At 45.2% G+C, this 12,658-nt stretch overlaps 1 protein-coding gene across 5 annotated transcripts in view; it reads left to right on the forward strand.

The window, feature by feature from the left end:
* The window catches only part of MPZ (myelin protein zero), a 29,266-nt gene that overhangs the window by 11,504 nt on the left and 5,104 nt on the right, over positions 1 to 12,658 (forward strand). Inside the window, exons 6-7 of one of the 5 annotated variants that reach the window (XM_063693669.1) lie at positions 5,895 to 6,016; positions 9,423 to 9,520. The exons of 1 other annotated variant lie outside the window; for it this stretch is intronic. In XM_063693669.1, coding sequence (XP_063549739.1) covers positions 5,895 to 6,016; positions 9,423 to 9,520 — 220 coding nt within the window. 3 more of the 5 variants (XM_055364293.2, XM_055364294.2, XM_055364325.2) reach the window with 3 other exon arrangements.

The raw sequence follows: 12,658 nt of genomic DNA on the forward strand, positions 1-12,658 counted from the left end.
CTCTCTTCAACCCACTTCAATCATGTCTCTATCCTCATCACTCCACTAAAACTGCTTGTTTCAAAGGGCATTAATGATGCTTATTTTGCAGATTCAGTGGTCACTCTTGTCTTCCTCTCCTCTCAGCAGTATTCAACATTACCAGCCACTTCCTCTTTCTGTTAACACTTTCTCTCTCTCTTTTTCTTTTTTTTTTGTTTTTCTTTTTTTGAGATAGAGTCTCGCCCTGTCACCCAGGCTGGAGTGCAGTGGCACGATCTCGGCTTACTGCAACCTCTGCCTCCTGGGTTCAAGCGACTCTCCTGCCTCAGCCTCCTTAGTAGCTGGGATTACAGGCGCCCACTACCACACTAGGCTGATTTTTGTATTTTTAGTAGAGACGGGGTTTCGCCATGTTGGCCAGGCTGGTCTCGAACTCCTGACCTCGTGATCCGCCAGCCTCGGCCTCCCAAAGTGCTGGGATTACAGGCGTGAACCACTGCGCCTGGCCAATCAATTAACTTTAAATCAGAGGTTGCAACAACTTGGAAAACATCTGTTGTTTGTCCTATATGTTTGTTTATTCAAATAATGCTACAATTGATTGTCATCAGGCAACAATCACTTTGAACTGAATATTGTTTTTCCCCTTTAGATGGGATCTAAATCCTCACTTCTCTCATTTCCTTACCTGCCTGACCACTATGAACATATGAGTTTGCTACCCTGCCTTAAAACATCTGAGAAATTGTTGGACAAATATTCATGTGTAGAAGTAAGGTTGAAGAAGGAAAGGCATGGGCAGACTACACACACAGAGCTTTTCACAGTTCTTCAAATAGGCCAACAGTGATTGTATTCATCCCTGATTATGTTAATTCTGTCATAGTCCCACCAAATATTCTATGATGTAGACTATATTGTAAAGTTCACTTCCAGTAACTTGTCTAATAATATAAAAAGAAGAGAGGTGAATAAATGGCTAACATAAACACATATCTATTATAATAAGCAAATAGAAAATAGGCCAACTTCCTGCAGTCCAGTCCTCATTTCCATAATTGGGTCAAAAGACATATTCCACTTCTACTTCTCATTCTGTATTTCCCCATTCTCACTCAGAACTTCAGATGGTCAGAGTTCTTCACCTGTACAGGGACCCAAACTTCCATTTCTCGCTCAAGGTCTGAGTTCTCAATTGTCTTGCCTTTTTTTTTTTTTTTTTTTTTTTTTTTTTCTGTATTTGGTTGCTATATTTGTCCATTAACCTTTACTATTGGGCTGGGAAGTACTAAGTGGCACTCCCAGAGAATCCCCTGGGTTCTGGAAATAGCTTTCCTTGTCCCCACTGTGCAGCAATTCAATTTCCCCTATGTAATCAGGATCAGTCACACCAGCCAGCGGAATACAGTAGCCCTCCTTTATCTGTGGGGGATGCGTTCCAAGAACTTTCTGGATGCCTGAAACCAGGGATGGTACTGAACCCTATATATACTATGTTTTGTCCTATACATATATATCTATGATAAAGTTTTTTGTTGTTTTTGTTTTTGTTTTTTTGAGATGGAGTCTAGCTCTGTTGCCCAGGCTGGAGTGCATTGGCACAATCTTGGCTCACTGCAACCTCCGCCTCCTTGGTTTAAGCGATTCTCCTGCCTCAGTCTCCCAAGTAGCTGGGATTACAGGTGTGCGCCACCACGTCTGGCTAATTTTTTGCATTTTTGGTAGAGACAGGGTTTCACCATGTTGCCCAGGCTGATCTCAAACTCCTTACCTCAGGTGATCCGCCCACCTCAGCCTCCCAAAGTGCTGAGATTACAGGCATGAGCCACCGCATCTGGCCTATGATAAAGTTTAATTTACCAGTTAGGCACAGTAAGAGATTAACATAAATAACTACTAATAATAGAAAAAAATTATAACAGTATGCCAACATCACTACTCTTGCATTTTGGGGCCATTATTGAGTAAAATGAGGATTACTTGAACACAAGCACTTGGACAGTTGGTTTGATAACTGAGATAGATACTAAATGACTAAAGGGCAGGTAATGTATACAGCATGGATATGCTGGACAAAGGATAATTACATCCCTGGCAGCACAAGATTTCATCACGCTACTCAGAACAGTATGCAATTTAAAATTCATGAATTGTTTATTTCTGTGATTTTCCATTTAATATTTTCAGACCACAGTTGGCTGTGGGAAACTGAAACTTTGAGAAGTGAAGCCATAAATAAGTGGATAGGGGGAACTATTATAATCCTTTTGTTTGGCTTTTTTGTTCAGTGTCATATAAAGCCCCAAATGGCTAGGTGGCATTCTTGTCTTCCAAGTCAATGAAACCATTGCTGTGTTCACTGGTGGACACAATCTTCCTTTGGAGACAAAGTCCTCCAAACCAGCAGAGCTCAAAGCTGCTGGGAAACAAAAGTTCAATGAGTGGGTTATTAGTGTAACAGTGGAAGAGCCATTCCCACATCTACTTGCTGACTCCTGAACCCATATATTCTGGCTGTGGGGGAAACACCACCATATAATGGCCTCTCATTCAAAACACATACTGCACCTTGTAAGATAGATCCCCATTGTTTCAGGGTATTGTCTGCCAAGTGTTGCTGTGAGTCTTTAGTAAGTCAGTCCATGTTTCAAATAGGCATCTGCTTCCAGGTGATGAGAACTGTGGTAAGATCACTTAATTCCATGAACATTGAGTTCATTACTGTACTTCTTTGCTGTGAAATAAGTTCCTTGATTAGACACAATGCTATGGGGAATGCCATGACTATGGATAAGGCATTTTGTAAGCCCACAAATGGTGGTCCTGGTAAATGCATTGTGTATAAGGAAAGCAAATCCATATTCAGAATGTATCTTTTAGCAGGGCGTGGTGGTTCATGCCTGTAATCTCAGCTACTTGGGAGGCTGAGGTGGGAGGATTGCTTCAGCCCAGGAGACAGAGGTTGCAGTGAGCTGTAATTGTGTGATTGTGCCACTGCACTCCAACCTGAGTGACAGGGCAAGACCCTGTCTCAAAAACAAAACGAAACAAAAAACCCTCTGCCCCTCCATGATGGAGGAAGGCCAGTGTAATTAACCTGCCATTAAGCATCAAGCGGGAAGGTGGTCCCCTCAGAGAATAGTGTGTATCAGGGACTCAGTGTTGGTTTCTGCTCTTGACATATTAGGCACTCAGTGATAGCATTAATTAGATCAGCCTTGGTAAGGGAAACTCTATGTTGTTGAGCTCATGCATAGGCTCCATGCCTGCCAAAATGGCCACTTTGTCCAAGGGCTAACTGAGCAGCACTGGGGGTGCCAGAAAAAGAGGCTTTTGGTGGACAGTCACCTGGAACATTAATTTTTTCACAGTCTGTATCCATTTTGTGTTCCATTCATGTATCTCTTCTTCATCTATAATATAACCAATATAGATATAGATATATGTTTATTATAAGAAATTAGCTCACATGATTTTGGAGGCTGGGAATTCTCAAGATCTGCAGAGAAGTTCCAAAACCTGCAGTCTGCAGGCCTGACTACCAGCAAGCTAATGGCATAAGTTCCAATTCAAGTCCAAAGGCAGGAGAATACCAATGTCTCAGTTTGAATACCATCAGGCAGAGAGAATGAATTTTCTCTCATTCAGCCTTTTGTTCTATTTACACCTTCAATAGATTGGATGAGGCTCACCTATAATGGGGAGGATAATCTGCTTCAGACTGCTGATTCTAATGTTAGTCTCATCCAGAAACACCCTCACAGACACACCCAGAATAATGTTGAACCAAGTATCTGGGCACCTTGTGGCCCAGTCAAGTTGACACTTAAAATTAACCATCACATATAACCATTTCCATTTAATGATAAATTGCTGCTTTGTGGCTGGGCACAGTGTCTTATGCCTGTAATCCCAGCCCTTTGGGAGGCAAAGGCATGTGGATGGCTTGAGCCCAGGAGTTTGAGACTAGCTTGGGCAACATGGCAAAACCTCATCTCTACAAAAAATACAAAAATTAGCCAGGTGTGGTGTTGCACACCTGTAGTCCCAGCTACTCGTGAAGCTGCGGTTGGAGGATCAGTTGAGCCCGGGAGGCAGAGGTTGCAGTGAGCTGAGATCTCACCACTGCACTCTAGCCTAGGCAACAGAGTGAGACCCTGTTTCAGAAAAAAAAAATGCTGCAGCTGGTAACGGTGGCTCACACTGGTAATCCCAGCACTTTAGGAGGCCAAGGCGGGTGGATCATCTGAGGTCAGGAGGTCGAGACCAGCCTGGCCAACATGGAGAAACCCCATCTCGGCTCACTGCAACCTCCACCTCCCAGATTCAAGAGATTCTTAGCCTTCTGAGTAGCTGGGACTACAGTTGTGCACCACCATGCCTGGCTAATTTTCTTGTATTTTTAGTGGAGACAGGGTTTCACCATATAGGTCAGACTGGTCTCCTGGCCTCAGGTGATCTGCCAGCCTTGGCCTCCCAAAGTGCTAGGATTGGACACATGAGCCACCATGCCCAGCCCAATTTCTTCCTTTTTAAAATTATTTTTTTATTTTTAATTTTTTGTATAGACAGGGTCTCACTATGTTGTCCAGGCTGGTTTCAAACTCACGGCCTTGTGCAATCTTCCAGCCACGGCCTCCCAAAGTGTTGAGATTACAGGCATAAACCACCACACCCAGCTACGCAACTTATTTCTGAATGCAGGAGACCATCAGAGGAGTATTAGGGGTTTAAAATAAAATATGAGTTATGAAGTCAGAAAGGCCTAAAGTTTTAAGGAAATTATTTAGTCTCTCTCTATGAATCCTTCTTAATCTATAAAATAGGAGTAATAATATATAACTGTTAGAGAATCAAGGGAAATGTTGAATGTCAAATTATGGTGCTAGAGAAAAAAATTTATTTACCATAAATAGACCTGATTCAGAATCATCTTCAGTAATACCTTCTTTCCTTCAAAAGTGCTTTCGAGTCATGTAGGATTTTTTTTTTTTTTTATTTTGGGACGGAGTCTCGCCCTGTCACCCAGGCTGGAGTGCAGTGGCGCGATCTCGGCTCACTGCAAGCTCCGCCTCCCGGGCTCACGCCATTCTCCTGCCTCAGCCTCTCCGAGTAGCTGGGACTACAGGCGCCCGCCACCACGCCCGGCTAATTTTAAGTCAGATTGATTGACTGATTGATTGACTGATTGATTGATTGGAGGCATGGTTTTACTCTGTTGCCCAGGCTGGAGTGCAGTGGCACGATCTTGGCTCACTGCAACCTTGGTCTCCTGGGCTCTAGCAATCCTTCTGCCGCAGCCTCACGAGTAGCTGGGACTACAGGCAAGCGCCGCCATGACCGGCTAATTTTTATTAGGTGGATCACTTGAGCCCAGGAGTTCAAGACCAGCCTGGGCAATGTGGCGATACCCTCTTCTCTACAAAACATACAAAAACTAGCTGGGTGTGGTGGCACATGCCTGTAGTCCCAGCTACTTGTGAGGCTGAGGCGGGAGGATCAATTGAGCCCAGGAGATGGAAGCTGTAGTGAGCCGAGATGCTGCCACTGCACTCCAGCCTGGGAGGCAGAGCAAGACAGTCTCAAAAACAAACAAACAAAAAACTGCTGTGAATGCAACAGTAATACATGCAAACTGATAGGTAGGTATTAGAGACTCAAATACCACAGATAGCATTGTCTTATGACATGGATTCCTGAAATGGCAAACAACTCTTGGTAAAGTTCTGAACAAAAATTATGATTTCCCTTCAATCTACACATTACTCGTATTTCTTGGAAATTCAGGGTCTAAAACAATGACAAAAATACTTTGCATTTATATGTAAAATGGAGTTGTGTTCCAGGCTCCTTCTGATTATAACAGGCTTTATTTACCTAAATTAATATCCAATGGGACTTTTTTTTTTTAGATGGAGTCTCATTCTGTCACCCAGGCTGGAGTGCAGTGGTGCGATCTCAGCTCACTACAACCTCCGCCTCCCTGGTTCAAGCGATTCTCCTGCGTCAGCGTCCCGAGTATCTGGGACTACAGGTGCACGCAAGCATGGACAACTAATTTTTGGATTTTTATTTATTTATTTTTTTAAAGACAAAGTCTTGCTCTGTCGCCCAGGCTGGAGTGCAGTGGCACCATCTCAGCTCACTGCAGCCTCCGCCTCCCGGGTTCAAGCAATTCTCCTGCCTCAGCCTCCCGAGTAGCTGGAATTACATGCTCCCACCACCATGCCCAGCTAATTTTTGTATTTTTAGTAGAAACGGGGTTTCACTATGCTGGCCAGGCTGGTCTCGACCTCCTGACCTCAGGTGATCCGCCCGCCTTGGCCTACCAAAGTGCTGGGATTACAGGCGTGAGCCATGGCGCCTGGCCTCCAATGGGGCTTTTTTTTTTTTTTTTTTTTTTTTTGTTTGAGACGGAGTCTTGCTTTGTCGCCCAGGCTGGAGTGCAGTGGCGCGATCTTGGCTCACTGCAAGTTCCACCTCCCGGGTTCACGCCATTCTCCTGCCTCAGCCTCCCGAGTAGCTGGGACTACAGGCGCCCACTACCACGCCCGGCTAATTTTTTTTTGTATTTTTAGTAGAGACGGGGTTTCACCGTGTTAGCCAGGATGGTCTCGATCTCCTGACCTCGTGATCCGCCCGCCTCGGCCTCCCAAAGTGCTGGGATTACAGGCGTGAGCCACCGCGCCCGGCCTCCAATGGGGCTTTTAAAAGTCATGTGAGATGTGGGACAATTCTTTTTTGTGCAGCACTGTCCTGGTCATTGCAGTATTGTCTAGGATCCTTGGCTCCTAAATACCAGGAACCTTCACCACCACCATCACCACCCCACCCCCCACCCCAACACACACACACGCGCGCACACACACACACACACACACACACAATGGTCATCGCAGTATTGTCTAGCATCCTTGGCTCCTAAATACCAGGAACCTTCACCACCACCATCACCACCCCAACACACACACACACACACACACACACACACACACACACACACACACACACACACACACACACACACACACACACACACACACACACACACACACACACACACACACACACACACACACACACACACACACACACACACACACACACACACACACTGACAACTAAAAAAATCCCCCCACAGATACCCAAAACATCCCCTAGAGGGCAGTGCACCCCATTGTTGAGAACTGATTTAGAAGAATAAATGAGGCCTAGGGCCTTCCCATGAGTTAAGAGGAGAGTTTAGCTTAGCTTCAGGATATCCACACCTACTCACTGGTTCTTCCCTGGAAGGATGAGGGACCAGAGAAAGTACAGATTTTACCTGTCTAGGTTATGAGGGACCAAGTGGATATGCCTGAGCTCAGCTAAGGGAAGCTCTGCCCTATAAGCTAGGCTGGACAATATTCTTGACAACCAATCTATTGCCCTTCACTTATCTAGCCCCTTATCAGGGTAATACAAAGGGCCCAGATTCTGGAGCCAGACTGCCTGAGTTCTGGTCCTAGCTCAAACACTTATTTGTTTTGGGAAGGTTATTTAATATTTATGTGCCTCAATTTCTTCATTTATAAAATGGGGATAATAATAGTATCTATGTCATAAAGCAGCAAGAATTAAATGAGTTAATATATGTAAACATGCTTAGAATGGGATCTGACACACAACTACTTACAAATCTTAGATATTACTATTATCATCACCATTCATGTTCTGTAGGTAGCATAAGGCTGAGGAATCACCCCAACTTGGGGGTGAGCATCCCTGAAGATCCTAAGTCTCATGTAACCTGAGCCAACAAAGAGTTATGTGCAGGTAAGGATACTCTCAAGTGATCTAGTGGGGGTGGCTCCCTTTGCTTCATGTGGATTGGTGAGTAAGGAAAGCCTATGATGATGATGACCATGATGATGATGATGATGATGATGATGATGATGATGATTGAAGCATGATGCTGAGAGGAAGGGTTCACCCTAACCCGATGACTGCAGGAGAGAAAGAGCCAACAAACGAATGAGGAAGCTCTTCCTGCACCCTAGTGAACAGGCTGACTTTCTAATTATCTGTGGACTGTGAATCTCTGCCTTTGTAGATCTGGAGTCAAAGCTGCCACCTAAACAACCAGAAAGAAAGGCACCATCTTACACAAAAAGCAAACCTCAGGCCAGGTGCGGTGGCTCATGCCTGTAATCCCAGCACTTTGGAAGGCCGAGGTGGGCGGATCATGAGGTCAGAAGATTGAGACCATCTTGGCTAACACGGTGAAACCCCGTCTCAACAAAAATGCAAAAGATTAGCCAGGCCTGGTGGCGGGTGCCTGTAGTCCCAGCTGCTTGGGAGGCTGAGGCAGGAGAATCGCTTGAACCCGGGAGGCGGAGCTTGCAGTGAGCTGAGATCACACCACTGCACTCCAGCCTGGGCGACAGAGCCAGACTCTGTCTCAAAAAAAAAAAAAAAGCAAACCTCCTGACCCCCACCCTCAGTTTTCAGAGGCACAGACAGCAGAGGAGCTACATTTGCAGAGAAGATGATGAAGGAAGACAGCAGCTCACTGGAGGGTGATTCCTGTGAGGGCAAGTTTTCAGGGACCGAGCACAGCAGGGACAAGGAAGCTGCCAGAAGCCACTCCCACTGCAAACAGTTCCAAAAATAAGGGAAACTCAGCAAGGGAAAGAGGGTGGAGAGAATGGCAAAGAGGTGGGCACAGAGGGCAGCTCCCAAAAAGGTCATTAGGGCAGGGATTAGTTGCAAGAGGAGGAGATGGAAGAGATGAAAGTGGAAAGAGCTGACTCTAGATTGGGGCAAGATCAAGGGGCCATCAAGGGTCCTACCCAGCAGCAACACTAAGTCTCTGAAATTAGAATTGCAGGATCATCCAGGGAGCAGAATCCTTCTACCTTTAGCTGCCTGAAACTTCACCAAGATGTACATATTTGGACTTCAGGAACATAATTACAACTATATCCCCTGCTTGGATTGCCAGACCTCTCCCACATATAGATGGGACTATTATCCCAGCTCTGCCACCCCTACGCAGTTGAAAAAAATACCAAAACAGATATCAGCGATATGGATGTGATATTGTGATATAATAAGAAATATATATTTGGTTTTCCTCCTTCAGTTTTGGCACAGTGGGTTCTAGCACACAGCTCCTAAAACCCTTAGAATTTCCTAAGTGAGCCAGGTGCAGTGGTACATGCCTGTAGTCCCAGTTTCTCAGGAGGCTGAGGTGGGAGTATTGCACCTGTGAATAGCCACTGTACTGAAGACTGGGTAACATAGTGAGACCTTATCTCTAGAAACAAATTTTTTAGTTAAAAAAAATTAAAGAATGTCCTGAGTGTTAGGAGGGGAGCATCTTTATTATTTGTAATAAGCCCCTTTCTTCTTTTTTTTTTTTTTTTTTTTTGAGATGGAGTTTCGCTCTTGTTGCCCAGGTTGGAGTCCAATGGTGCTATCTCAGCTCACCGCAACCTCCGCCTCCCAGGTTCAAGCAATTCTCCTGCCCCAGCCTCCCGAGTAGCTGGGATTACAGGTATGCGCCACCATGCCTGGCTAATTTTGTATTTTTAGTAGAGATGGGGTTTCTCCGTGTTGATCAGGCTGGTCTCGAACTCCCGACCTCAGGTGATCAGCCTGCCTTGGCCTCCCAAAATGCTGGGATTACAGGCGTGAGCCACCGCACCCGGCTTAATAAGCCCCTTTCAACCTTACCTGTGTTTATGTTAATGAGCCAACTCTCTGAGGATGAAAGCCTGGTTGCCAGAGAAACCAACCTTGTGATTAGAGGTTTGGAAATTTCAGTGCCCCCCTCCCCTAGCCCCCACCAGGCCTTCAGGAAAGGCAGAGGGGACTGACTCAATCAACAATGGTCAATGATTCAGTCAACCATGCCTACATAATAATGCCTCCATAAGAACCCTAAACAATGGGGCTTGAGATTCGGAGAGCTTTCAGGTTGGTGAACACATGGAGGTGCTGAGAGGTTGGCACACCAGAGAGGGCATGGACACCCCATGCACCTCTTATCCCCATACTTTGCTTTATGCATCTCTTGCATTTGTTTGTTCCTGAGTTGTATCCTTTCTAATAAATCAGTAAGTAAAGCAGTTTTCTGAGTTCTATGAACCATTCTAGAAAATTACTGAACCTGAGGCATGGTCATGGGAACCCCTGATGTTTGCCAGAAGTATAGGTCACAATCTGAGACTTGCAACTAGTGTGAAGTCTGGGTAGTGTCATAATTGGATTGCAGGACACCCAGTTGCTGTCCACAGTTGGAGAATTGCCTAATGGGAGGAGAAAACTCAAACATTTGGTGTTGGAAGTGCTGAATATAAGAAAAATGAGTTTCTTCTTTTTAACTTTCTTCCTTGACTGTTTCTTATGCTTGTATTTTCTGCTAAGCCATTTATAAAGGCATTCACCCATTTCCCAAATACTCAGTTTTTGCTCCACAAAAGAAAGCACTCAAGAATAATTCCTCAGTGATTAGTATTTGAGGATTAGTTCTTCAGTAGTAGGTACTAGAGGGACAGGGAAGTGAAGCAAGGTTCTAGAGCCCCAAGATCCCAGCCTCAGCCCAGGGCTCCAAGGAGGAATTATAGGCATGCTAGAGAAAAGAGGCTCAGTTTGAGTGCCCATGATAGGAATAAGTAGCGTGGCAGAGAGAAAACAGTGTTCAGAACCTTCATTGAGAACTACCATTTGTTCAGCAAAAGATGCCCAAGTCTCTCTTTCTGGTCAGAACTCTTTCCCAAAGCAATGACTATGTTTTTGCTACCATGCCCTTTATTAAAAAATGAGCATGAGAACAAGCATAACATTTTTAAAGCAAGAGATGGTAAAGGGAAAAATCATTTCAGCACTGTGCTCCAGATCAGTGTGGCAAAAAACAAATAAACAGATACCCCCAAGCAGCAGAGTCTGCAAGAGAGGAGCTGGTGGCAAAGAACTCCAGCATTGCCTTAGCACCAGCCACAAAAGTTCACTTCACCAAAAAAGAGGAAGCCCCTGCCTTACCTTAGTACCCACAGGGGCAGACCAGGTACAGCACCCATCAATTCTCATCTTATGTCCATGGAACAAGGGAAGGGGGAATACTCCAGCTTTATCAGACACACTGGACACACAGCAGGTGTGGCAATGAGGTTATCCTTTTATTTGCCTATGAGGCTGGGACCAAAGTTCACCATCATTACCATACTATACTCAGAACAGATTCCAAAAGTAACAGTAAAATTTCCTCCTTTTCCCTGGCATCAGAAGAAGGGGGGAATTCCTTTAACATAGGACCTTCCCGTGAATTACTGGTCAATTCTCCTCATATCCTATGGCAACGGGCTTGCTAGGCATGAGTAAACTTTGAGCTATAGGTTACCTTCTAGGGATATTGTTCCTTGTTTCCCATTCATAGCTGCCACATGGTTTACACACACATACACGTTTTTTTTTCAGAGACAGGGTCTCCCTCTGTCACCCAGGCTGGAGTGCAGTGGTGTGATCATAGCTCATGGCAGCCTTGAACTCCTGGGCTCAAACGATCCTCCTGCCTCAGCCTCCTAAGTAGCTGGCATTATAGGCATGCACCATCGTGCCCAGCTGACTTTTTTTTTTTTTTTTGAGACGGAGTTTCACTCTGGTTGCCAAGGCTGGAGTGCAATGGCGTGATCTCAGCTCCACAACCTCCGCCTCCTGGGTTCAAGTGATTCTCCTGCTCAGCCTTCCAAGTAGCTGGGATTACAAAGATGTGCCACCACACCAGGCTAATTTTGTATTTTTAGTAGAGATGAGGTTTCTCTATGTTGGTCAGGCTGTTCTTGAACTCCCAACCTCAGGTGATCCACCCACCTTGGCCTCCCAAAGGGCCGGGATTACAGGCATGAGCCACCGCACTTGGCCTCCAGCTGACATATACATACATATATATATACATATATATATATATTTTGAAACAGAGTTTCACTCGTCACCCAGGCTGGAGTGCAGTGTAGTGGTGCCATCTCTGCTCACTGCAACCTCTGCCTCCTGGGTTCCAGCGATTCTCCTGCCTCAGCCTCCCAAGTAGCTGGGATTACAGGCATTTGCCATCATGCCCAGCTAATTTTATATTTTTTAAGTAGAGACAGGGTTTTACCATGTTGGCCAGGCTGGTCTTGAACTCCTGACCTCAGGTGATCCACACACCTTGGCCTCCCAAAGTGCTGGGATTACAGGCATGGGCCACTGGGCCCGGCCTGACTTCTGTATTCTTAAATCAAGAAGGGAAGGGTAAATATGAAGAAGGGGACTTAGAAATAGGAAGTAGAATGGTGGTTGCCGGAGGCTGGGAAGAGGGGCGATGGGGATTACTGTCTAAAGGATATAGGTGTAGAGTTTCAGTTTTACAAGATGGAAAGAGTTACAGAGATGGATAGCGATGATAGTTACACAGTATTATTGAATGTATTTGATGCTATTAAACTGTACACTTAAAAATGGTTAGGATGAAAAATTTTGTTATATATATTTTACCACAACAAAAACAATTGAAAAGGAAAAAAGGCCGGGCGCTGTGGCTCACACCTGTAACTCCAGCACTTTGGGAGGCCGAGGCAGGCAGATCGCCTGAGGTTGGGAGTTTGAGACCAGCCTGACCAACATGGAGAAACGCCGTCTCTACTAAAAATAGAAA

The sequence above is a fragment of the Gorilla gorilla genome, chromosome 1 (genome assembly GCF_029281585.2).
Source record: "Gorilla gorilla gorilla isolate KB3781 chromosome 1, NHGRI_mGorGor1-v2.1_pri, whole genome shotgun sequence".
NCBI classification, from domain to species: domain Eukaryota; kingdom Metazoa; phylum Chordata; class Mammalia; order Primates; family Hominidae; genus Gorilla; species Gorilla gorilla.